Raw genomic sequence first — 27,779 nt, 5'->3', positions numbered from 1 at the left:
TCATTTAATAGAGAGGGGACGGGGGAAGCAATGGCTGAGTTCATTTCCTTATCAGACTTCTAATCTGATAAACTAGGTGGTGATCGGAATTTCAAAAGCTGATTGCTGAACAAATAATGGAAGTGCCTCTTTGTTAGCTCCGGGGAAGGAGGGCTGATGAAAGAGTCTGCCCTGTATATGTACCATTGGTTGAAGAAATCTAATATCTTGAAAGAAGGAGAAGAAAACCACTGATTTATCAAGATCCAATTTATCTTAAGGAGCTGCTCCATACTATACTATCCACATAATTTGTCCATGTTGCCTTTGTCATTCTGTACTTATAGAACTTTGTTTTAATTATCTTGCTATTTAAATGCAGCATTTAATTTGCTTAAATATATAGTTAAATGAACAAAGGGACAACCCCCCTCGAGACAAATCTTGCCAAGAAAACCCTGTGATAGGGTTGTATTAGGGTTGCCATAAACCAGAAATGACTTGAAGACACACACAACAATATATATATATATATATATATATATATATGAAGATTTTCTACAGATTGTCTTGCCTGTGAGCCTCCCCACTTTGTAGTATTATTATACAGTACAGACTGTCAGAATACAAGCCTGTTCAAAGCAATGGCCTCACCCTCACAAGCTGACTAACAACCTAAGCTACAATTGGCATTTCTCCCTTGTCCAAAATAATTTTCATACAGCTACATAAATTAGGATATTTATTCTGGTTTTGCGTTGTTAAAATAGTGTTTTATATCCTTCTCCCAACCCTTCCTGCCTGATCGCACCCAAAAATGTATCCCTATGTATATATAGATCAGCTCATCACTACCAGCCCACATCCTTCAAATCACCAAATATTATTCCAAGCCAGCTATTCAAATGCTGGACACAATTTTGCTAAAGCACAGCACTGCTATTCGTGGCAATGTCTGGGAAAGATTTGTAACCAAGCATTTCACCTGCTACTCTTGGTAGGATGTTATGCCAACAACATTTAATTCTGGTATTAACTGTGCCCTTAAAGGTCTCTCAGCTTTTCAACACAATCTATTAATTTCTTTCTGTATTAAAAGGAATCAAGCAGCTTATGCATTTTGGGGCTGTTTCTATGGTAATTCTAAAGCACATTTCTTGTACAAATTTTGGATCAATTTTTAAAACAAGAGTTCAAAAAAAAAAGTCAGCCTATCACAGTCTTCAGAAAACTTCCATGTACATATACACTTCAGACTTGCAGGTCAAAGTACACTTGGGGGTTATTCAGATGTCTTTTTTTAGTGTGACAATGCCAACTATCTCACACATTCTGTTTTTGTTGTTTGCACTATGGAACTGCATCTATGTGCACCTCTGCAAGTTCTGTTGCTCACACGTGCCAGCACTTGCATAAAGATGAAGTCGATGATAACGAATGTATTTGAAATATGTTCAAGGCATGAACAGTATTATCCTTGTTTATCCAGAGTCTATTAGCATTGGTTATTCACATAGCCAATGATGCAAACCTTTTGGAGGGGGGAGGGGGGACAAGATTGATTATCCCAGGTTAAGTGGCTTTTTTGTGCCCCCCCCCCAACTTCATTGGACCAGACTCTCCTAGACCATCTCTTGAAGGACTACGGAGAGGCGATACGTGCAGCTAAGAATTCATTCTATGGTGCACGTGTCGCGTCCGCGGAGTAGCGTCCGGCAGAGTTGTTCAGGGTTGTGAGGGAGCTAACTCAGCTCCCTCCTGCCCCGAACCAGATCCTTGAACCTTCTAAGGCCTGCTGTGACCAATTTAACAACTTCTTCGCGGATAAAATCTCTCGGATAAGCAAAGGTCTGGACGCCAGTATTAGAGCAGAGACCAGAATAGAGGTGCCCAGAGCCTCCGTGGACTTGGTTAAGCTGGATCACTTTGAGTCTGTGAGTACCGAGGATGTGGACAGGATCCTTGGGAGTGTTAGGAAGACAACCTGCTCTCTCGATCCCTGTCCCTCATGGCTGGCGGCTCAGGGGGGACCGGTGGTAACTTCAATGTTACACCGGATTATCAATACATCTTTTAGGGATGGGCAATTTCCATCAAAACTAAAATTGGCCATTGTAAGACCTTTATTTAAAAAGCCCTCCCTTGACCCCCTGATGCATAATAATTATCGGCCTGTATCGCTGTTGCCATTTGTGGGTAAGGTGATCGAGAGGGCGGTTGCGATCCAGCTCCAATCGATCCTGGATGAAACGGATTATCTAGACCCATTTCAAACCGGCTTTCGGGCGGGTTATGGGGTTGAGACTGCCATGGTCACCTTGGTCGATGACCTCCGTCTGGGCATTGACAGGGGAAGCGTGTCCCTGCTAGTGCTCTTAGACATCTCAGCGGCTTTCGATACCATCGACCATGGTATCCTTCTGGAGCGCCTGGCAGAGGTGGGAGTCGGGGGCACTGCGCTCCAGTGGTTCCGGTCCTACCTCTCTGGGAGGTTCCAGATGGTGCAGCTGGGAGACGTGTGCTCCGACAGGAGACCCCTAACATCTGGGGTCCCTCAAGGAGCCATTCTGTCTCCCATGCTTTTTAACATCTACATGAAACCGCTGGGAGAGATCATCCGGAGACATGGGGCGCGGGGTTATCAGTACGCTGATGACACCCAAATAATTTTCTCTATGTCTCCGACTGATGCAGTGACCGGGGATGGCATCTCTCCTCTCGTGGCCTGTCTAGAGTCGGTAATGGGCTGGATGAGGGAAAACAGACTCAGCTTGAATCCAGAGAAAATGGAAGTACTTGTGATAGGTCCTCCTGGCCCAGGGATGGTGGTGGTTCCACCTGTCCTGAATGGGATCACGCTTCCCGTGAAGGACTCTGCACGCAGTCTGGGGGTGCTCCTTGACTCGTCGCTCCACCTTACATCTCAGGTGGATGCAACGGTCAGGAGCACCTGCTATCAGCTTCGGATGATACGCCAGCTGCGTCCCTACCTGAGCCGGGGGGACCTAGAAACAGTGGTACACGCTCTGGTCACCTCTCGGTTGGATTTCTGCAATGTGCTCTACATGGGGCAACCCTTGTACCATACCCGGAAGCTGCAATTGGTGCAGAATATGGCAGCAAGACTGGTCACTAATACACCTAGGACCAGTCATATAACACCGGTCTTAAAAGACCTACATTGGCTGCCTATTCGCTTCCGGGCGCAATACAAGGTGTTGTTCATAACCTATAAAGCCCTAAATGGCTTGGGTCCAGAGTACTTAAAGGACCGCCTCTCTCCGTACAATCCACCCCGCACACTCAGATCTACTGGGCAGCATCTGCTAAGAGTTCCAGAGACCAGATTAGTCAACACCACCAGAAGGGCCTTTTCCACCTCGGCCCCTACTCTCTGGAACTCGCTGCCCATCGAGCTCTGTTCAGCAACCTCCCTGGCCCAATTTAAGAAGGGGCTGAAAACGTTCTTTTTTAAACAGGCTTACCCCTGATACTTCCCCTGAGAGCCCTCCTCCCTCTGTTAGCAACTTACGATTTGGCACAAGTTCTTTTATTGTTTTAATTGTATTGTTTTTAAATTGTAAATTGTATTGTATTGAATGTAGTTTTATTGCTGTAAACCGCCCTGATGTTTCGAAGGGCGGTATATATATAAAGTTATTATTATTATTATTATTATTATTATTACATTCAAAATGCATGTGAACAACAAAGATTCAACTTGGATTCTACCTGGATTATTTTCATGGTCTGAATAACCCTTATGTCTTCAGGTAAGAGGTGAAGACTCTTTACTAGGTCATAACCCTGAGTTCAGCTGGGTTAGAACAGCAGCACTATTGCCACACAATTATGGGTCCTGAAATGCATGGTTGGGTCAAACTTTGGCCTGAACACATAGAAGATGTTCCTTCCACAGAGCCTTCAGCTTTCACATGCTATTTTATGACAAGAGGCCATAGCTCAATTACTGAGCATGTGCTTGGCATGCAAAAAAGCCCAGGTTTGTGACATATCTAAATAGGGTTTCTAATATTCCTGCCTGAAATCCTGGAGAGCTGCTGCCAGTCAGTTGAAAATGCTGGGGTATTTGGACCAACAATCTGACTAGTAGTCCAACTCTTCATTTAAAAATAACCAAGAGGTGAGCAATTTTGCAATGAAAGCAAGCAAATTTACTGAGAGTGTATGATTTGCTCAAGGCTACCCAATGGGCTTCCATGGTCGAGCAGGGATTCGAACCCTGTTCTCCAGAATTGTAGCCCAATGTTCAACCACTACACCACAATAGAGGATGTAGGAGCCAGCATCCTTTATATATGATTGCTCTGCCTGGACAGAGTAGATTTCTGCATTGTGCTGATGAACATACCCTGGTCTTTAGAGTTGCAGCCCAGAGTTCAAACTATACACCACACTGGATCTCAATCTATTAATACTCATATTTTATGGATGAGAAACACTGATGCTGGAAGAGGAGTAACTAACACAGGCCATGTTTCACAATATTTTTTCCACTTTATTTGGAGTCAGAAAGCTTTGCAGATCTATTACAAGTAACCCAGAGATCTACCTTTCATCTGTTCCTGCCCTATTGAAAAGATCTTTGCCACCACCAGCCAGTATTAAAGTGTTGCAGTAATGTGGAAGACAAAACAATATATGGTACCAATCTGATCCATTCTCCTCAAGATTTCAAAATCAAAGGAACCGCAAATCATAATTAAGCCTACTGCTTGCTGACTGCTGCACAGAATATGCAGTGCGGACAAAGGCGGACAAATGTTTGTAGTGTGTTTTTAGAAGAATTTCAAACCCAGGTTGGCTGGCAATGCATCTAGTTACTCAGAGCCTTGAAAGGCCAGGCTGGAACTTGGCCAGGACCTGAGTTCTCACTGAGCCTGGGTGGATGCAGTCTTTGTTAGGGACTGAAGGAGGATTAAGCTGCAGCTTCAGCAAACAGTTTGTAGCAACAACAGTGAAGCAATGATGAAGCCAGAACACTGGTCTGTGTTTGCAGTCTTCAGTCTATGCTTACAACTAGAGACAATGTACAAAGACTTTGAAAGAACAGGCTTTTTCCCTTCACCAGAAAAAACAATCTTCGATATTGCTACATATTCATCTGAACTTAAAATACCTGGCACAGATGAACCATTCTGGCAGGACTAGGTGAACTCAGTGCCAGTAACAAACCACACTGTGTACCTAGGAAACCCCAATTTAGTATGCTGAATATATTAAGGATGCCATTATGCTTTTGAATATATTTAAATAAAAAGACTTCCTTTTTTCCCAGAATCTATCACAATATTCATGCTTAGGCCCCTTGATAGCAACCTATGTTATCAGCCTGAACCATAATAAAGAAAAAAAATCACTTTTTAAGCCCGTAAAGTCGTTCCTTATCCCCATCTCAGCCAACACAGCCACTGGCTATGCTGGTTGATGGATTCCGGGAGCTCTAATCCAAACTGTTAACTTTACCTGGCTCTGTTCTGAACTGTAAGGAAGTACAGTCGGCCCTTCTTATACACGGGATTTTTATACACGGATTCAAGCATACACCGTTTGAAAATGTTCAAAAAAAGTATAAATTTCAAATATCAAGCCTTGATTTTCCATTTTTTATAAGGGACACCATTTTGCTATGCCATTATATTTAATGGGACTTGAGCATACACGGATTTTGTTATCCACGGGGGATCTTGGAACCAAACACCAGTATATAACAAGGGTCCACTGTACAAAAAGTAGCCTACTAGGGATGCATACTAATAACTCTCATTCACAAAGCCCATGTCTTATCAGCCGACTTTGTCCCATGACAAATTTGGGCTATTTGCCTATTTGTCTGGACTATTTGCCCATTAATCACATAAAAGCCCATCGGACATACTCTGAGGCCTACACAGCCTTGTTTCTGAATTCCCAAGTGAGCAGAAAACAGCAAGCACCTGGGGTTGTTGGGCTGATTTCAGCCAGATGCTGCACAGACCTATCTTATATCTGGATAAAAACTTTAAAGCAGAGTATTAAAAGATGCAGAGAGAAACTGAATTTAATATTTCTAGATCAAAGCAAAAAGAAGAGACATTTTAAAGCATGGCCCAGGAGTATGAATTTATAAATTTAACTCCCCAGTCACAGAACTCCACACTCTCAACTGTCAATCCATGGCTTCTAACCACTGAGCTATGCCTCTCCATTTTGGTTCCTAGCTGCTGTTTGCCTAACACTAGCTCACACCTTTAGTCCATCTAACCTAATGTGCTCTAGTACTACCAATACTCCAAAGTGCCAGCAGAGACCTTCCTTATCACTAGCTATTTAATCCTTTTAAGAGGAAATTCCAAAAGCTAAACCAGAGACTTTCTCCATGAGAAGCATGTGCTCCACTAGTGAGCTATGGTCCTTCTGCAACCACACTACAGAGCTGACCATCATGTCCCCTTAGTCTACAGTGGATGCACACAGCACCTTGTCACACTTAAGATGCACGAAACAGCAACAGCCCCTAGGGTCAGAGAGCAGATTAGGTTGTTCAACTTGAGCAATGTTTCCTTATCCTTATTAACCATTCTGGCCTTGGAGCATGAATGGTCAAAGATCATGCTGATTGAAAATGTAGCTGACGATGGCATACACTGCTGCTTCCTATGAAAATGTGTTGCAGGAAAAAACATGTACCAGGTATTGTTTGTTCTGGGTCATTTCTATAAACAAGAGACGCAGGCTAATAAATTGCTTTCCAAAATGTATGTTTACTGCTTAGCACTGAAAGCAATCAGCCTTGTTCATTTAAAGCCAAGCATCCGCTCTGTAACTTTATGAACAATCAGCAATCACATATGCAATCATCCAATTTCTGTCTGTAAATGCTTCACTCTATCAGGGCAAATGCCTACTGAATGGGAAGCTGTAGTGTGCCCTCACCTGAAGAGGACCTCTATGGACACACAGATATATGAGAACTACATCCAATTGCTAATATCCCCTTTTGCAGCAAGATGTTTGAGTGTATGGTGGTTGCACAGTTGCAGATGTTCTTGGAGGAAACAGATTCACTGGACCCATTAAAGTCTGGTTTCAGAACGAATTGGGTTACTGAAACAGTTTGAGTTGCCCTGATCAACAATTTACTGTTGGTGAAAGATAAGGGGAATATTATCCTGTGATTCTCCTGGATCTCAACAGCTTTGATCAGGTGCCTTACTGGACCAGCGCTGCAGAGTGAGAATAGAAGGCGTTGTGTTATATTGATTCTGCTCCTGGGGGAATTCCTGCTGAGCTCCATGGCTAATAATAATAATAATAATAATAATAATAATATATTTATTTATTTCTATACCGCTTTTCCAAAAAGATCAAAGCAGTTTACAGGTACGGGAAGATATACTTTTCATCAAATTACAAAACAATATACAATCAATAATACACTTTCATAAAACATTATATAAAAACAGGTTAAAATCCCATTAAGGTATGGGATGCCACAGCATTCTATCCTATCATCCACAAGGTTTAATAAAGGGTGGCTATTTTGATGGCTTCACTGTCAAATTAAACCATAGCCTTTTATTTTAAAGCCTTTGGGGAGATCTGACTTCATTCAAATATATATTTGGATTGTACATCTGCATGGTTTTAAAATGTTTCAACTTGTCAAATTGTTTAATATGCTTTTACACTGTTTAAATTATTCTCTCTTGCTGAAATTGTTTTACACTGTTTAAACTAATTTTATGTGTATGCAACCCTAGGATTCTGATATATAATGGGATATAAATATTTTAATACAATAAAGAATAATAAATAATGACCTGTTGGATGATGAGAATAGTGAATAAAGAAACTTGGGTCCTTTTGAAAAGTAACATTCCAAACTATTCTGATTTTGCAGATCATGCTATAAACACCATAATAAATGACCCCATAATCAACTCCATCTATACACTGTTGACCAAAGTTCAAATTTCCTTTTCAGCTGGGATTGCTGTGATGACATGCTATGCAGCATGATTCTGTTTTCATGTGGATTTCCAAAAGGCTGCAAATACTAAAAGCAGGATTGCAAAGAAATGTTTTGTGACATGTTTGTTTTCTTCTCATATCATAAATATTTTTAAAGCATTTGGGTTGTTTTAAAACATTCTACATGGGATGACATTTGGAAAGTGTTTGGAAACTTTCTGTCTGTTATGTGTCTTCATGTTGTCTGAATATTCCAATCCCACCAAAGGGCTTTCTTGGCAAGATTTATTCAGAGGGGATCTGACTTGCCTAAAACCACCCAATAGGTTTCTATGGCTAAGTGAGGATTCAAACCCTGGTCTCCCAGAGTTCTAGTCCAACACTCATTACACTGACTTCAACAACTGAACACACTCCCTTAAAATGTGGCGAAGGCTCCTTCTGGAGCTTGTCCAGAGGAGAGTAACCAAAATGGTGAAGGGACTGGAAACCATGCCTTATGAGGAGGGACTTAGGAAACTGGGTATGTTTAGCATGGAGAAGAGACAATTAAGTATTTGAAGGGGGTGATATTGAGGCTGCAGTAAGCTTGTTTTTTGCTGCTCCAGTGACTAGGACACAGTATGAGCTGTTCAACAGTGGAGCACACTCCCTCAGAGAGTGGTGGAGTCTCCTTCTTTGGAGGCTTTCAAACAGAGGCTAGATGGCCATCTGTCAGGGGTGCTTTGATACTGTGTTACTTCAATCCTGGTCTCCAGAGTTGTAGTCCAGTACTCAAACCACTAAACCACACTGGCTCACTAATACTGTACTAAATTTTATGAGGGGTGTGTGTATGTGTGTGTGTGTTATGGAAGCTCTCAGTCACGCCGCAAGAAAGTGTCAATGAAAAAACAACACCACTAACTTTCAGTCTTTAGCAGGCTCTCCTCCCTTTCTTTTCCACTTTGCTGTTGCATATGGGTCAGATTTATCCCACTGAAACTAACATAGGCCCAGAAATCCTTCCTCTTAATTTGCGTTTCATTACTAGATTCCAGTATAAAGACCCAGAGGTCTTGTTTTCCTAGCAACAGGAACACATGTCCTCTTCCACAACACCCCCCCCCCCCCGGCAATCTGTTTCATGCCCTTTCATTAAAATATATACAATTAAGAAAAAGGGAGGGTAGTCTAAGTTGGACATCTGCAAAAATGCTCACAGTATACCTTGGGGTTTTTTTTTTCCAGCTTCAGTGTCTTTTACTATAGAAATCTTCCTCCAACTTTGAAAGTCCAGACCTTCATGATGCTAGTGATAATGGCTAACAGGGGACAAGTTTGCTAGATTGAATCCTTTTCAAACAGACCAAAACATTCAATTATTACCATACACAAAAATCTTCAAGGTCTCACCTGCTGCCGTCACCAATCAGACAAGTCCCAGAGGCACAGCAGGAGAAGTAGCATGTGGCTTACTATTGATTTTAGAACAAACCCTCTGAAATTCCCAGCTTTTCTGGCAAGTTAGACCTTGCTCTGGACAGAGTTCACCTCAGGGGTCTTTATCTTAATCTTTGAAGAATCCAAGTATACATAACAAAAGTGGTTAGCCTGGAGGAAAATGTGGAGTGAGGCAGAAACCATGCTTAACAAGAACTCCCAGGTGCAGTCTGGGGTCTATTCAACTGTCACTGATTTGTTTTTTAAAATAACCAAAATACACTGGAAAGATTTTTTAAAAATTATGAGATTTTCTTCCACAAAAAAGAGAAGAAAAGACAAACCAAAGTCTCATTCAGTCCACAACAGAATAGTGCTACTCTGTTCTGCTTTGGTCAGACCTCACCTGGAATACTGTGTCCAATTCTGGTCACCAGAATTCAAGAGGGATATTAACAAGCTGAAGCGTGTCCAGAGGAAGGCAAACAAAATAGTGAAAGATCTGGAAACCCTACCCTATGAGAAGTGGCCTAAGGAGCTAGATATGTCTAGCCTGGAGAAGAAAAGGTTAAGGGATGATGTGATAGCCATGTTTAAATATTTAAAGGATGTCATACTGATGGAGCAAGCTTGCTTTCTGCAGCTCCAGAGAGCATGGCACAATAGATGCAAACTACAGGAAAAGAGATTTCACCTTAACATTAGTAAGAACTTCCTGACAGTAAAAGCTGTTCAACAGCAGAACATGCTGCCCCAGAGAGTAGTAGTCTCCTTTTTAGGAGATTTTTTAGGAGAGGATGGATGGGCATCTGTCAGAAGTGCTTTGATTATGTAGTCCTCTACAGCAAGGGGTTGAACTGGAAGACCCTTGTGGTCACTTCCAGCTCTATGATTCTATGAGTCTAACAGATGCCTCTGGGAAGCCCCCTAGTAGGAGGGGAAAGTAACTGTCTTCTCTTGTGTTTGTTCCTTAGCAAACAACCCAGTGAGAACCAGTGCAGCATAGTGGTTTGAGTGCTGGACCATGACTTTGGAGACCAGGGATTGATTCCCAGCTTGGTCATGGAGACCCACTGGGTGACCCTGGTCAAGTCACATGCTCTCAGTCTCACGGGAAGGCAATGGCAAACCTCCTCTGGACAAATCTTGCCAAGAAAACCCCATGGTAGGGTCTTCATGAGTCAGAAACGACTTGAAGGCACACAACAACAATAGTTAGTTGTGAAATCTAGTCTGGTTATTTATTAACCAGTGTTCCTCCAAAGTAGAGTCAAGTCAGTTAGCGTTAGGGTGGCCATCTGTTGGAAGTGTTTCGACTATGTGTTCCTGGATGGTAGGAGGTTGGACTAAAATACTAAATGGTCCTTAGGGTCTTTTCCAATTCTATGATTCTATGAATTCTAGTATTTTAGGAGATAACATTTTCCTCTGCTTTCCCCATACCATGCTGATTTAAAAACTCTTACCCTAGCTAACTTTTATCAACTTTCTTCTAAATTAACATGCTTCCTTATGAGCAGGCATCTTTACAGATGGGTTCTTAGTCATAGCTGTATATTCAGCTTCCGTTAAACATCTTAGAAAGAGATAAGTGAAAAGGCAGCAAAATAATGAATACCTTTTTCTGAATCATTAAAAAAATTAACAGAAGATCTTCATTTTTTTCAGTTACAATTTTATTAAGATGCAGGAAGAAGAATCTTCTCAGGAATCTGTTATCGAAAAGGGGGAAACAGTTATTTAAATAAAGACGTTTGAAAAAATAGACCTCAGTATAAAACTGCATTGGGTGTGATGGTGGAAGGATGATCAGATGATTCACTAAGATCGAAATAATTTATTACGGCACTAAGATCTGGACCTGCAGATCCATAGTGGGATAAACTGGACTTGCCAGAATTCTATATTTTGTTAAAGTACAGCTATATTTTAAAGGTGATCTGGAGATATCAAATCCTATGGTTTTACTCCTGCATACTGAGTTTCTAAGGCAAAAGTAGTCAACTTTGACAAGGAGGGGTATTTTGATAGCTCTGTGGGGTTATAATATTATGAGTCAGCATTTTACTCCAAGGGGCTTCAGCAAATTAGAATTTTTTCTTAATTTGTTAGGAAAATAATACCGTTGGCCTTCCATTTTCATGGGGGATCTGCCCCCCCCCGTGAAAATGGAGACTCGCCTATATTCAAGCCCCATAGTCTTGAATAGGATATGTGCCTGTGAGCACGCAGGGCAGGCATCATGGGGGCACGGCCCATTGGAAATAATGGAGGTCGCCCCACTGTGACTATTGAAGAGCGCAGACCTCAGATCTGCGAGAAAGAAGGGGTGACTATACTTTGTTTCCAAAGCTAAACAAGGGGGAGGACACACATACACATGCAGCCACAAAACAGAGGACGCAAACAAACTACAGAAGTGATAGCTCACTTTACCTGTAAAAAGTCTTCCAATTAAATGTGGCTAATAATATAATTTAGGAGAACTGTTTCAGTTGATTAACAGATTGTATGTTCACCGGAACTGTGCAGAAATCTGCTCTGCTCAGAAGGAAGAATCTTATGTATACTGGATGCTGGCTCCTGTACTCAATATTGTGGTTTAGCAAACTGAGAGTTGGACTACAACTCTGGAGAAAGAGTTCACCATGGCTTAATCATGAAAACCCACTGGGTGACCTTGGGCATGTCACATTCTCTCAGTTTCAGAGGAAGGCAAAAGCAAGCCCCCTCTGATCAAATCTTGTCAAGAAAACCTTGTGAACCACCCTAGAGTTGCCGTGAGTTGGAAATGACTTGGAGGAACACAACAACAACAACAACAACAAACAGTGCAATATCATTCCACACAATACTGAAAAGAGAAAAGTAAAGACAGAAAGGTAAAGGAACCATGCGGTCCAGGAAAATGAAGGCTGTTCTTAAAAGGCGAGCCCAGAAAAGTAGTTAGGAGGTTAGGCCACAATGCCTTACACGAAAGTGCTTTTTCTGAAAGAACTTGACTGCGGGTGGTTATTAGAAAACCAAAAGAAGCTTTCTGAGGAACAAGACAAATGATTCTTTCCTATAGAGGACACAGGTTTATTACAGTCACTAAGGGAAACGACATTAAACTGACCCTGGAAGAAGAAAACGAGCCTCTTTTTCACTCTTCTTCTGAAAGCTGCCAATGAACACCACTTTTATTTCCTCTAAATTCAACTGAACTAGCTCCACATGTGTTCAAGAAGCAACTGTTGCAGTTGCCTCTTTAGTGTGAGAAAAGGTATGTCAAAAAATCTTGCCAAAAAAAGCTCAACTCTGCAATGTGAATAAATTATCCAAATTTCATGCTGCGTATTTTATTATTTTACATAATGTACACAATCACTTTTATCACTTTGCACAATTCATTCTGTATTTTTTCCATCTGAGGGGACACAGAGTTATTCAGAGCACTGAAACCCCTAATATTTATTCAACCCTGACTCCGAATTCTGACATTTTGGCAAACATTGAGTATACATTTACATCTGCATGTGTACAGTATGCTCACAACAGAAGATCTAGAAACTTGCTCTTAATTTAAACTGAAAGGTGGGATTCTTAAGAAACTAATATCTACACACAATATCACATTGTGTGGGTTTTCAGCTTCCCTACAGAATGGTAGTATGTGGAAAGATTAATTTTCTCCTTTGTGTCACAAAAAGACTATATGAAATTATTTCATGCGTCAAATCATTTTTATCCCCTGGCTGTTGACAGCTAACAAGAGGTATAGTCTCTGCCTTAATACACTCCCTACCTTTGCTAATGTAAGTACAGGCTGTCAAATATCTCTACATCTCTAGTATATTCCATACCTAGTAATTCCTCCTTGTCTGCATCTCCCCAGTCAACAACAGTTAGCTGTAAGCAAGTGCCTGCATGAACAGTCCTTTGTTGTTGCTTTCCAAGGCCCCCAAGCATTTCTTTTCATGCAGCTTACCCTGAAATGCTGACATCATATAAACAGATCTGTGGTGGCTTGGCCTGGATTCACCTTCTTGGGAGAAGATGACAGAGGTTGGAAAGATGCCAGCTATTGGCTATACCTTAAAATACATTAACCCTATGCTACCAAAGGATCACAATCATCTTGACTGTTGTAGACTATACTTCCCCAACCAGGATAACCCATGTAGATGAGACTCACTGTTCCATTATGGATCTCCACTGATAGAATGATTAAAAACAAAGAACCAAGCAAGGTTCAGTTTACACTGGAAGAAGGGCGGTATACAAATAAAGCATTTATTATTTATTATTTATTATTACACCAGAGCCATGGCAAGGCTAATCTAGATAATTCTGTATCCTCGGAGGCACATAAAGTGATTTTGATCTAGAAACTGTCATCTGTATACCTTTTAATTCCAAATTTCATTTCAATAGGATGTGTCCCCCACACCCACACGAGGGTTTTGTTTTACATTAATTTGGAATATCTCAGACCACGCAGAGCAGGATCGACTGGAGTAGTGAATTAAATTATTGCTTCCTCAGGTGATAACTCCAGTTTGACTCCAAATCTAAATCAGGCAATGAGACACACAAACATACCCCAAATTGTGGGATAACATTTTTCAAAAGGCCAGATTAAAGGTGAGTCAGCATGGTACATTTATTTATTGGAGGGTTAGACCAGGACTCTGGGAGACCAGGGTTCAAATTATTACTTAGTGTACCCTTGCTGAGGTTGTTCCCTTGCAGGTTCACTAAACCTGCAAAAGCAGGCTGAAAGACAAAAAGACCCATTTACTACATCATGCTTGGGGTTCTATTTAGCTGAATTCATCTCTAATCTCTGTCTTCTTTGGCGCCACATTCTAAAAAGCCAAAAAAATGCATGAAAAGTCTTCACCATTCTCACCTTTTTCCTAAACTTTTCTACAGTACAAATGGCATTCTGCTTCTCATGCCAGAGCTACAAATCTCCCAGTGTTTTCTCCAACTGGGAACACAGCCATTGCTTCAGTGACTTTTTGAAAGGGAGCAGTCACTTTATATCCTTTTTGCTGAAAGATTCCCAGATAGTTATGTTACAAGAGGAGCCTAAATTAGGAAAAGCCCTACTTAGCAGCAAGATTAATGATGATCAATAAAATGTATATCCGACTTGGACGATTATTCATTTTCTGAATTCTCTCAGGAATTTGAATTTTTTTGGGTAATGAAGACAACTAGCCAGCAGTACAGGACATGTAGCTTTGTGTAATACAAAATCTGACCATTTGCACAGATATTTTCCACCACTTCTGTTACTCTAACATTTACTAATCTGTATTGTTTTAAAATTATACTTATTAAGGAAACAATTTTCAGGAATCCATACTCTGCAGTCAACACTACAAAATTCTGCATGTGTAAAATTACTAAAAAATAGTTCCAATTAAACATCTGTACCATACTGAATCTTATTAACCTGTAACCACCTGAAATGTTTTAATAGCCTAGCCATTAAAAAGTAAGTTATGAGCAGAACTAACCAAAATAAAATCTGTTCTATAGTACTGTATTTCCACTGATTCTTTCCTAGTTAATTTGCCAACGTTTCACACAATACTCACAAGAACCATATTGTTGCAAGGCACCGATGTTACAACATCTTTCTGATCATAAAGTGACACCTCTCCTGTTGCTTATTTAACATCAGCATTTCTACAAAATCAGAACTATATTTTTTTGCTAATGATACAGCAATAGGTACGAGTGAAGCTTCATTTTTGTCCAGCAAATGCTGTGGGAGTTTCAGTTTCAGAAATTCCTGCAGTTAAACTTCAAACAGCCCTTGAAGAAGGCCTTTGAAAACATAGACAGGCCAAACACCATTGGGCTTTTCATCAGTAAAACATATATCCTTTGAACATCTTGAGACATCTTGTTTCTTCTGTGGATTTTATTGAGTGCTCCCCAGTTTTTGCTTCCTAGAGCGAGGTTGGAAAAGTTAAAATCCCTCCCGTAACCCCAAAAGATAACCAAATGCATGGTCCCTCCCTATTCTATGACAGAGCCTCCTTAACCTCCCCCAGCAGAAAACTGTAAACTTTAAGCCATTAGAGGCATTCTCTACTTGATGTCAGTCTATTATATACATTACTCAAGCTGGGTGGCCTGCCCCTTCAGCTTTTATTCCCCCCCCCCACCCCTTTTCTCTTTTTCAGGTTGTCGTTCACTGACAGAGTTTCAATACTTCTCCTTGCTTCTTTATTTGTGGTTTTAATGCTACTCAAGACAGATGGGCAGGCAACAGGAAAGGGCATGAATAAAAGGACAGCTTTTTAAATAGGAACAATGCAACCTCATTCTCAGGGAGGTTTGTGAGGGTAAATGAGACCAGAGTTGCCAAGCATTCTGTACACTGAAAACTGCTAGAGAAAGGAATCATAATAATCTTATATTTGCTAATGGAAATACTTGGCACCAAAAAGAGAGAGGTTACATTGCAAAACTGAAGTGGAACCTTTAAAGTATGAATTGGCAACTCCATCTATTTCCCTTGACCACCCTGGCATCCTTCAAAGCTTTAGTGAGTGCACCTATGGACTTATTATTCTTTCATTTTGATCTAGAAAATGTAGCCTGGATTATTGCAAATACTGTACAAGTGAGAGGCCAAGGAGTTTGAGAGCGAAGCCAATGTGTGCAAAAGATTAAGAACATCTTCAGTGGTAGCCATGTTGGCCAAGCAGCAATATAAAATAAAAATAAATAAATCTCCACATGGCCAATGTCAGTCTCTGCCTGAATTGATAACCCTCTGGACCAGTGGTCCTGAAACATTTTTGGGCTACCACCTCCTTTCCTCTTGGGTGACAACTCTAGCAGCCCCCTCTATGGGATTTATCAGATGAGGAATGTCCCATCCGTGTCCCATTGTGTGCCTGTCCTTCCCGTGTCATGACAAGAAGGACTTTCAGACGGGATTCACCCTTATCCCCATGCAGGGAAGTGTAAATAATAGCACTTGCATGAAAACTTTCAGATGAAGTCACACAGATCCTGTCATTATCCTGCCATTAACCTGATATTAAAGTGACACTGGCCAGCATTTTGCATTAACAGAAGTTTGCATTAATGCAATGCCGCTTTAATGATAGGTTATGTGTATTCCTTGATATTAGGTCTACTGAAACTCTTGTTGTTGCCCCCTTCCCATCTCTCTGAGATAAAGCAGATAGGAACATAACATTGGACTTTTGCAGCGGTAGTAATAAAGCCATGGGATAGCTTGTTTCTCCTTCTTGCTGGCTTTTGGCAACCACCAGGCACGGTTCTCAAGAAAGCATTTGAGGTGGCACCATTCATTTGCTATGTTCAAATGGCTCATGGATTGTCTGGTTGACAGGACAGATTTCATCTCCCTCACCAAGTGCCCTGTCTCACAATCTGCTGAATACGAGTGTGTATTTTTGAAGGCAGGGACAGAATAGGGATAGAATAGGAATTCTGTAGCTCAAGTGGTTAAGATGATGACCCTGTTGATTGCAAGATCAATAGACTAGCAATTCAAGGCCCTAGTGCTGCATGATGGCGTGAGCTCCTGCCACTAGTCCCACCTTCTGCCAACCTAGCAGTTTGAAAGCATGCAAATGCAAGTAGATAGATAGGTACTACTTTTCAGTGGGAAGGTAACAATGTCTGGTGGAGTCATGCTGGCCACATGATCACCAGCACAGTAATCGGACAACACTGGCTCTTCGGCTTAGAAATGGAGATGAGACTGCCCCCTACAGTCAGTTACGACTAGACATTCATGTCAAGGGACTACTTTTACCTTTACCACCCACTCCACTGCTCAACAGTCTTCCCTTTTGAGCTGGCTGGGTTGGTCTTGGTGGCGGTGTAGGAGTCCTCTCGGCTTGTTGTACTGGGGAACTTCTCCATCCATGTGGAGATTGCTCTCTCAGTCTTCATGTTTACCATGACAACCATGGGTCTGTCCCAAGATAAGACTGATGTGACTACTTAGTCCAATGGGCAGAGTTACATATTTTGATATAAGGTGGAACATGTGCCATGAAATCAGTTTTTTGGATGGCTGACACGCTAATGTTCCAAGCAACGAACAAAATATCACTTTTTTCCCAGCACTCTGAAGCATACATTTTCCCCCCATGTCAATGTCATCTGCTCTTCTATAGGTGGGAACTAAAATCTAGTTATTATCTAGTTTACAGCATTTTCCTAGAGCTATTCGGAGACAAAGCTTACAATAATGGAATTTCATATTTAAATCTAAGCAACAAGGAGACAGAATCATTGAGTTGGAACAGTCCATAAGGGCCTTCCAGTCCAACCTGCTGCCATGCAGGAATACACACAAGAAGTCATTTGTGTCAGATATCATTTCAGCGGCATTATCTGCATCTTTCAAGGTATTCCTGCAGTTTCCGAAAATACTCTTTTAACTACTATGTTGTCATAATGGCAACAGCTTATCACAATCGACTATTGGTGTTCAGTCCTCTCTTAGCCACGGCTTCCACATGTTTATACCCTGATGTCAGCTGACATTCCTTAAAAGTTGGAAACATAATTCCTTTCCATGGTGACAGCTTGGCCCAAAAAGAGGAATCCTGCAGGGCCTTCCCAAGCCTTCCACTGGCTTTGTACCGATGTGGATAAATGAACTAATAATGAACTAACTGGATTATTTCTAAAGTACAAGGTGATAGCATTAGTGGCCCACACCCCTGTGGCACTGAGAGCCAGCCAAAATTCCCCAGGCAGTTATCTCTAAATGTGCAGCTCTAATGGGCAAGAAGCAGAAGTTGCATTATATCAAGGCTTGAAACACAGTTTCTACAGCATCATTCACCACCTGTGCCCACAAAACCTAGCAGAACACTAATGTGCCAGTTCCAGTAACATGAAAGGAAACCAGGGTACATAAGGAACGGAATTCCAAGGCCATGTATGCAAACTAAACTCTTAGAAAAGTAATTGCATCTAACATTAGCTAGGAAACTGTGCTAGAACCTTTTTGGAAGACAATCAAATGGTAGGGTGAGTTTTCAGTCAGCCTGCTGAGAGACTGTAGCCCTTTAATCACTGCATCATCACCATCACACCCTTGAATTGAATGCACCACAACACACTGAATACCAAGGAGGCAAACTGTTTACAGTGCAGGCTGCCTCCTCCGCCTGTTCTATTCAGCAAGGACTGAGAGGCCAGTTCTTGCCAGCAATTTCCTCTGACAAATTCAGTGTGTGCTTGAAATGAAAGGCTAGTGCCTATGTTACTGTCAGACTTTTCAGCCATAGAAAAGCTCTCTCCAAGTAGATGATCAACTGCTCCCAGACCTAGCCCCAACCCCCATTCAGAACAATTACCCTTGTACCCTTCATGTTTGGGAACTTTGTTTGAATATTTAATGAGAGAGTTTCAAAATGAAATTACCCACTTTGAAATGAAAAGGTGGTCCCCAAACTGGCTGGATTTTTGGATGGCTGACTCAAATCAGATGCCCATAATCGCAGGCTACATAACAACAGAAGACACTTGGAAATTATCTCTCTTATTGATTCTCTCCACTTGCAAAGAAAAAAAGTCCATTCTCCCATTTTTCTTTGGGAGCATTTCTGCTGACAGAGAGGACTCCCAAAACAGCAGGGCTAAGAAAGATAATGCAGGAGAAAGATAATGTCATAAAATGCGCACGTTCACTATGGACACTTTGCAGCAGCCCTTCACTTGCTGTGTAGAAATTTTAGCCTGAATTCTATTAGTTAATCCCAATTAAAGAAAACCCACTGAACCAACTGTTGGAAGGTGAGTCAACACCTAGGTAAATCCCATTCATTCAATGGGTGTACTCAAACTGGGTCTAATAATAGGATTCAGATGTTTGTCTCTGTTTTATTCTAGAGGTCAAGATGTGGTGGTCCATTGCAGCAAACACAAAAGTCTTCTGGTACTTAGAAGACTAACAAATTTTATTTTTCAGAAGTTTAAACAAGGCTGTCCCCACATAAACTTTTAAAAGACATCAAATTTAACTGTATAGAGTAGAAATCCATCAATGTCATTAAGTAATTCACAGTGCATTTGATGAAGCATTCTATCCACAAAAAATTATGCCAAATCAGGTCTGTTAGACTTTAAGGTGCCAATTTTTTTTTATTGTCTTGGCATTCTCCCCCATGCCCAGGAAAACATTAACAATCAGCTATATGACTTCCCACATGCATTGTTTTTCTGATGAATGGTATCCTCAGGCACATCAGCCAGCTACAACTAGTATAATCACAACACATTTACTTTGGGAGCAAAAAAGCAAATTTAAAGTGTTCAGAGATGTTTAATAGTTACTTTATGGTGCTTGGATTTCAGCTGTTAATTCCCTAGGTTTACTGTAGTGGAGACTAGGAAATAGATTTAGTCTTCTATTAACCTGGATCATAGAACAGGTCGGTTTATTCACACTGCACACCATGATTCAAAAAGCAGATTAACAAAAAGGAGAAAAGGGTAAGTGGACACCATATACTTTTGATATTAACTTGGTCCTCACAAGCCACCATGAAGGCTGATCTGTTAACATTCAGCAACAGCAATTCTCTTTAAAATCCTGAAGTAACTACTCAAAGGACAGTTATTTGCTTTCTTTTGTATTTAAGTGGAGTGTCACCTTACAGAATCTTCATTCTGCTTGTAGAAAAGATCCTGAAAGCTCAAATGTCTGCACAATCACTCCAACAAAAGCTGTGCCAATATTGACTTTGTGTCTTTCACTCTTTGAGATCATATCAATGGGAAAGCTTCAAACCCATCCAATAACCATTAATACTGATATATGCCAATCAAATGCATGGAAAATATGTTGATTGTCATTTATTAATAGTTTCCTTGAGACTGTTTTATTCAAATGGCAGAATGAAGTAGAAATGCTTGGCCTATAGCATTTTGTGTTGCAAGAAGAGTTCAAGCACAGCTTTCTCCCTGAAATACATTTTTTTCTAGACACCGTTTTCCCTCCAGTCAAACATGGAGAACCTCCCCAGCTGCAACAGTGTAGTGGTATCACATAATTCTGCTATGTTTATATGTGTGTGTGCATGTGCCTTCAGGTCATCTGTCAACTTACGGTAACCACATAAATTTCATAGGGTTTTTTAGGCAAAGAGGTGGTTTTGCCAGCTCCTTCCTCTGAAATATAGCCTACAGCACCTGGTATTCCTTGGCTGTCTCCCATACAAATACTAATCAGGGCTGACACTGCTTGGCTTCCAAGATCAGATAGGATCTGGTGCCTTAACTGTATTTAGGGGTACATTTTATATACCATATAAACTGTAGAGCTCAGGGTTTGATTCCCTACTCAGCCATGGAAATCCACTGGTGATTTAGGGGGAATCATGGAAACACATTGGGTGACCCTGGGTGACTCTCAGCCCCAGAAAAACTCATTATAGAGTCACCTTAGGGTTGCCATAAGTCAGAAATGACTTGAAGGCACACAACAACAACATTTAGACACCATCTTTAAATATGTATCAGAACAATTTTTCAAAATGCTGTTCATGTAGGGCTGTGTATGTTTACGTCATTGATGCTTTTGGCAAAACCTTGCAGACCAGTACTGTATTGATTTCAATAAACAAAGCTACAGCAAGACATCTATTGTGTCCTGCAGTTTTACTAAAAACAAAACATGATCACAAATAAGCTTACTGGTCTCTCCATCATAAAATCAAGGTGCACGCTATATATTCCTCTACCCCATTTTCTGCTGTTACCTGTCCAAGATCGAGTGTGACATTGACTTTGTTGAATTCCAGCCTACGAGAAAGTGGAGGGCTCTGCCACCAGCGTTCAGTGCCATCTATAGCATTTGTGATAGGGTGGGCTTTGTTGCTGTTTGCTGATGAACAAATGTCACAGTATTGACCCTGTGGTAAAGAACACAAACAGAAACGTTTAAGTTAGAAACAACAGAAGTGGTCAAACACTCACACCGATAATATTAGCATTCCCAGCACTGGGCCTCATCTAGATGTAATGAGGGACCTAGTTAAATTAAGATGAGGCACTCTGCACATCGTCTTTGACCCAAAATTACATAGGCAGGGGAAGTACAGAAGGACCAGAACAGTGGGGTGGGATGTAAAATCTTACAAGAAAGTTTTCAAATGATTATTTTTTCCATACACACGCACACACAAAATCACATTTCTATCAATTTCACAAAATTAATTAGTAACAGCAAACAGATGCCAATACAATATCTGACAAGTAATTCTAAGGCTGATGCCACATTGCAAAAATATAGCAGTCTGACACCGTTTTAACTTCCATGGCTCAATGCTGTTGAATTCTGGGATTTGTAGCTTAGTGGGGCACCGAAGCACTCTGACAGGGAAGGTTAAATATCTCACAAAACTACAAATCCCAAAATTCAATTCCATTGAGTCATGGCAGCTAAAGTGGTATCAAACTGCTTTATTTCTCCAGTGTGGCAGCAGCTTTAGTCATATAAGTGATTCTACAAACAGCAACAGAGAAACTAGAAGTGCCCAATGACCTCAGATCACAATCTGTTCAAGGCACTGGGAAAATTTCTAAAGTTTTTATTTTATTTTTATCCCCAAAACCCACATGACTAGAGAAGAGGGCAGGATGGGTGAAGAAGTGGGGTTTGGAAATTTTAAAAAAATCTGCTCTTTCTGCCCCGCTAAGCATTGATCCTACAGCTGAAGCAAGAGTTGTTTTTCCTTTGTGGTCTAAAAGCTCAAACAGCCATAATATTCCTTGTTTGTTAGTCTAGTTTGAGAACAGCCATTGACCAACCGCTGATCATACAATACCAGTCTTCTCTCCTATTTTTCTTATAGGACATGGCCCAAAATAGCTCCTCTAACACCCACACACATACCCTCAGGCTTTTACAGTTCTCTTGTGTTTCCAAGGACATCCCTCTTCCTCAATGTCTGTCTCTGGAGATTCAGAAAGCATGTATTCCAACTTCCCAGAATGTATTCTAAGCTTTTCACTCTACTGCACAATAAGCCAGAAGACCAGTATCAAGCAGATGCGACTCTCCCCAATATGTGCCCATCACCATCTTGTAGAAAGTGAAAAACACTGTCTTTCACTGTGGGCCAAAACAAGACTAACAAAATGTAGGTAATGGCGAAAGTCTTTGCAAAATCTAGTGACAAAAAACAGTACATTCTAGGTGTCAAGGAACCCTGTAGCCATGGTTCAAAAGGAGTGCCAGGTGTAGTTGACAATGCTGCAAGAACACAGCTGGATCCAAAGCTGTTATTGTTGTTGCTGCTGCTGTTTTATTTACTTATATCCCACCTTTCTCCCAATATAGGGACTATTAAAAAATTTTATTGTAAAATTTTACAATCCGTTTTTCAATTGATAATTTTCCCCTTACACAGACACAGACACAGACACACAACCACATTTCTATAAAAATATAACTTTGCATAGCAAATTTAAAACAATAGAATTTTAAAAGAATGCAAAAGCATAAAAATGTATAAATTTCACATTTAAAAAACAAACAATTTTAAAAGTTGTACTACATATATCTTTAAAACTAGACATATCTTCATTTATCTATCCTTCTTAGTCACAGATGGAGTAGTCTGATGCTTAGTCCCAATAATACAAATTTAATATAAAGTTACAAAAACTGAAAGTTAACAATATTCTTTTATTTATGTTTCTTTATCTTTTTCTCAACTGTTTTTTAAACAAATAACAAATAAGCCTGTTCCAATTTGAAGCCTATATTGCCACCTACACAAATATCTATTTCCTTCTGCACATTTTGAGAGTTTGGGTGGTGTATTGGTATAAGTATTGGACTACAAGTCTGGAGACCAGGGTTCGAATCTCTGCCTAGTCATGGAAGCCCACTGAGTGACCTTAGGCAAACCCACATTCTCAGCCTCAGAAGACGTCAAAGGCAAATCCTGCCCTGAAAAATCTTGCCAAGAAAATCTCATGACAGGGTCGCTATAAGTTGGCAATGACTTGTAGGCACACAACAACAATGGTACATTTTAATTTCCTCCTGCACAAAATGTTTCCAACTGCACATTAGAATAATGTTTGCAACTTCCTTTGTTGTTCTTAGAAAAATCCAAAAGAAAAAAAAACTGCTTACATATATAATTATAAATTGAAGCAATATTGGTAATATACAATACTTGAGTTACTTCTGGGGCATTTTAATTATTGGGTCAGTGCAGTTATTGACTGCCTGAGTAGATGTGGGCAACTATCTTAGCACCACAGTACTCTTAATGTGAAAAATAGAGAATGCACATGTTGTGTAGAAGATGAAGCCAGGATCGTAGGGAGAAAAGTGGAGGCCACTTTACTCTAGACCAGTGGCCCCTAAACTGTGCTCTTTAAGAGATTTTGGACTTTACCTCCCAACAGCCTCAGCCATATTGGCCAATAGTTGGAGATTCTGGGAGCTGAAGTCCAAAATCCCTTAAAGAGCATAGTTTGGGACCACTGCTCTAGATAGAAGGCCACTGTCAGGACACAGTATGGCTTCCCATTAGAAAGGACATCAGAGAAGACTGCATTTTATCACTCTGCCTCTTTAATTTATAGGCAGAACATATCTATGGAAAGCAGGATTACACTCAGAGGAAGAAGCCCTGAAAACAGGGGCAAGGAATATGAACAATTTAAGATATGCAAATGACACCATATCACCTGCAGAAAACAACAAAGACTGGGAAAATCTATTGATGAAAGTTAAGGAACCAAATGTGCAATAAAGTTAACTGTATTACCTGCAGAAAATAACAAAGACTTGGAACAATTATTGATGCAAGTTAAGGAAGAAATAGTAAAATAAATTTTCCAGTTGAATATTAAGAAAACAAAGATCACATATCATTTACCTAACTTTAAAGGTGATAAAGAAGACATTGAAATACAGTGGGCCCTTGGTATTCACTGGGGTTTGGTTCCAGGACCCTTGTGGATACCAAATTCCGTGAATGGTCAGATCCCATTAAATAAAATAGTAAAATCAAGATTTGCTTGTTGGGATTTATATATTTTAAAATTATTTTCAAACTGGATGCTTGAATACATGGATAAAAAAAATCTGTGGATATGAAGGGCTGATTGTTTAAATACCTTTAAATACCATGGTTCAGTTCTTAATGCAAATGGTGACTGCAGTCAAGAAATTGGAAGACTGAGACTCGGAAGTCCTAGCTATGAAAGAACTGAGTAAGATCCTGAAGTGTAAAGGTGATACCCAGAAGTCAGAATAATCTATGCCACTATATTTCTGATTTCTATTTATGATTGTGAAGCTGGACACTGAAAAAAGCTGAAGTTGAAATTTTGTACTGGAGGAGACTTCTACAGATACCACAGATTGCTAAAAAGAAAAGTTAATGTTCCTGGAGCAAATTGGGCTTCAACTCTTACTAGAAGTGAAGGTGACTAAACTGAGCCTGTTGTACTTTGGATATGAGACGATTTGACTCACAGGAAAAGACAAAAATGCTCAGCAAAGTGGAAAGCAGTATGTATTCCAGGTAGATTGATTGATTGTTCAGAGTTTGCAAGACCTGAGCAGGGCACTTGATAACTTGGTCTCTTGGAGGTCTCTCATTCTTATTGCCACGACTGGTCAAAGTCAACTGGATGGCAAATAAGAACAACAAACTGTATGGCTGTACAGAATACAAACAAGGTAGAGAGACAGCATGGTGTAGTGGTATTAGTGTTGGACTTCAACTCTAGAGATCAGGGTTTGATTCCCTGCTCATACATAAAAACCCACTAGGTGACCTTGGGCAAGTCACACTCTCTCAGCCTGAGAGGATGGCAACGGCAAACACCCTTTGAAGAAACTTGCCAAGAAAACCCCATGGCAGGGTCACCATGGGTCAAAAATGACCAAGGGGTGCAGAACAACTACAGAGAGTGGAATAAGAGTGGAATAATACCATCATTAAATCGTGATTGTGAAAAGATTATCACACAACATCATGCTTATCCTGTATTTCTCATAGGTGGAAACCGCAATTGTCTTGTAACTTCTTACTAATGATAAAACCCTTGAATGACAAGCAGATATTGTTGTTGTTGCATAACTGAGAAGATGTGGAAGTGAGGATTCAATCGCACATTCACAGAGCTGACACCATTTTTCCCTTTCTCCTTCTAATTCCCAGATTGCTGTTTGGCCAATGGGCTTCCTGTGAATAACTTGCCATTATAAGATTATTCGTAAGATCATTCTCTTTCTGCAGATTTCTGTTTTATTTATCGCAATCGCACACATTTCATTTTGTTAAATATTTTAATTATGTTAAATGTTCCTCCTTTTATGCATTTTACTTCTTCAAATCAGGAAGCAGAACAACGCAGCAGAACACACCAACTTTTGCAATAATAAAACCATAAGAACAAGAACAAGAGTTCTCTTTTCAAGACTCATGTGCGACTTATGATACAACTGATACAATTACGATACAATTTTGCGGAATGCAAAATTGCTCTTCCTCTGTTTTCATTCCGGTGTTGAAGCGTAACTGCGAAACTGTGCAGAAAAACAGAGCACTATAACAGAGGTCCCCGTTTGCTGCCACTAGCGTGATAGTTGTGGAAATGATCCTAGTGTAATGATCTCAACAACAGAACCTGTCCTAAATACTGTACAAGCTTTAGGCTAGGCTATAATAAATATTCTTCTATCAAACCCAAACTAAGAACGTTCTCTCGAAAATCAAAAGTAGCATCCATGTTAGTACTAGTTAGAATCTTCTTGGTGTATTTAAAACTTTTTTCAAAAAGTAAATCCCTGGTTCAAAAGTAGTGTCTCAGTAGAGATATCCCTGGCTAAGAGTGATGCTGGCCTAAAGCTTTAGGAACAGACCGGACAGCCACCTCCATTTCGGCCTGCTGTTGGTTGCTGTGGAAACGGCAGGCCCGGCCGACAAGGTTTTTGTTAGAAATGAAATGAAACCAAGAGTTAAATAACAAAACACACGCAACCGTCATTGATTTCTCAGTGCTCTTTGCTCCAAGAAGACCATGTTAAAACATCTGGCAAAGATACGCACACACAAACACACATACACATGTGATGACAGATGGAAAGGCATGTAAATCATCGCGTATTTAATTGATATTATTAAGCAACCTCATTTAACAAATAGAAAATAGGGTGTTATAATATAAGTAAGCAAATGTATAGACTGGAGTAATAGAAAAAACATGAAGTGCTATAAGGTAACTATTATATGGAGAGTAATAAACACAGAGGCAAATGTTGTACAACAGGAAGTTTATTTGTCATCAAGATTTTTGAAGATACAGGATCATTATATGTAATAGTTCTGAGTTGAGATGCTTCTGATTAATTTATGTTGATCGTGTTGAATGTTGTATATCTTCATATTTTAAGCAATAAAATTATATTTTAAAAAAAAACACACACATACACAGGGCTTTCAAATCCAAAAACTCTTTACATTTTAAATCCTACCTACGGATAAATTACGAAACTATTGTTTTTTCATTTCATTCACACGCCTTTCTCCCAAAGTAACCTAATAATAACCTTTTAAAGGCAATTAAAAATTATCACAATAAAATGATGGTGACTAGACATCCTCCCTTTCCAGGACATATCCTACATTTCAGCCTCCTGTCCAGGAGGAATTCCAAAATATTTGGAGCATGACTAAGAAGCATGAATTTAGATGACTGTTTTGAGCTTTTACTTCATAATGCCCTACATTTTTCTTGATTGTCCTACATTTTGCAGGCTATGGGCTTCCTTTGTGGTTAGGATATCTGGTCTCCCTGCATTAAAACAGTTTAGAATAACTGAAAAAACATACAAAAGATAAAGACAAAGCATACAATTAAAATTACACATTAAAAGCCTGCTCAAACAAAAAGGTTTTTGCTTGCTGGTAAAAAGAGAGCAGGGAAACTATAGGCCCGATACAGACAAGCCAAAATAAAATTGCTTCAGGTCACTTTGGAGGTATGCTGTTTAAATAATACATGCATCCCAAGAGTCCAGAAGCTGCGCCAAAGCTGTGCTCCGGTCCTTAGGACTGGATCTTTGCTTTGATGCAGCTTCCAGAGTCTTAGAACACTTGCAACATTTAAACAGCATACCTCCAAAGTAACCTGAAGCAGCTTTATATTGGCCTGTCTGTATGGGGCCAATAGTTTCTAAGGCTGGTTCAAAAATAAAAATGCATGGATTAAATGAAAGGAGGCATTCTTGTTCTTTTAGGTTGCAGTCATACTGCAGAAATAATCCGGGTTGACAGCATTTTAACAGCTATGATTCAATGCTATGGAATTCTAGAAAATGTAGTTTGTTGTGCGATCTGGTGCCACAACAAACTAGAATTCCC

General features: G+C 40.2%; 1 protein-coding gene across 1 annotated transcript in view; it reads right to left on the bottom strand.

The window, feature by feature from the left end:
• The window catches only part of LAMA5 (laminin subunit alpha 5), a 217,525-nt gene that overhangs the window by 168,085 nt on the left and 21,661 nt on the right, over positions 1 to 27,779 (bottom strand). Inside the window, exon 2 of the mRNA XM_089513322.1 lies at positions 21,141 to 21,293. Coding sequence (XP_089369448.1) covers positions 21,141 to 21,293 — 153 coding nt within the window. The remainder of the gene's footprint in view (positions 1 to 21,140; positions 21,294 to 27,779) is intronic.

This window comes from Sceloporus occidentalis, unplaced genomic scaffold (assembly GCF_023333645.1).
Source record: "Sceloporus occidentalis isolate IW3139 unplaced genomic scaffold, rSceOcc1.0.p SCAF_3, whole genome shotgun sequence".
Taxonomy (NCBI): domain Eukaryota; kingdom Metazoa; phylum Chordata; class Lepidosauria; order Squamata; family Phrynosomatidae; genus Sceloporus; species Sceloporus occidentalis.
This window is presented reverse-complemented; position numbering and strand designations above follow the sequence as displayed.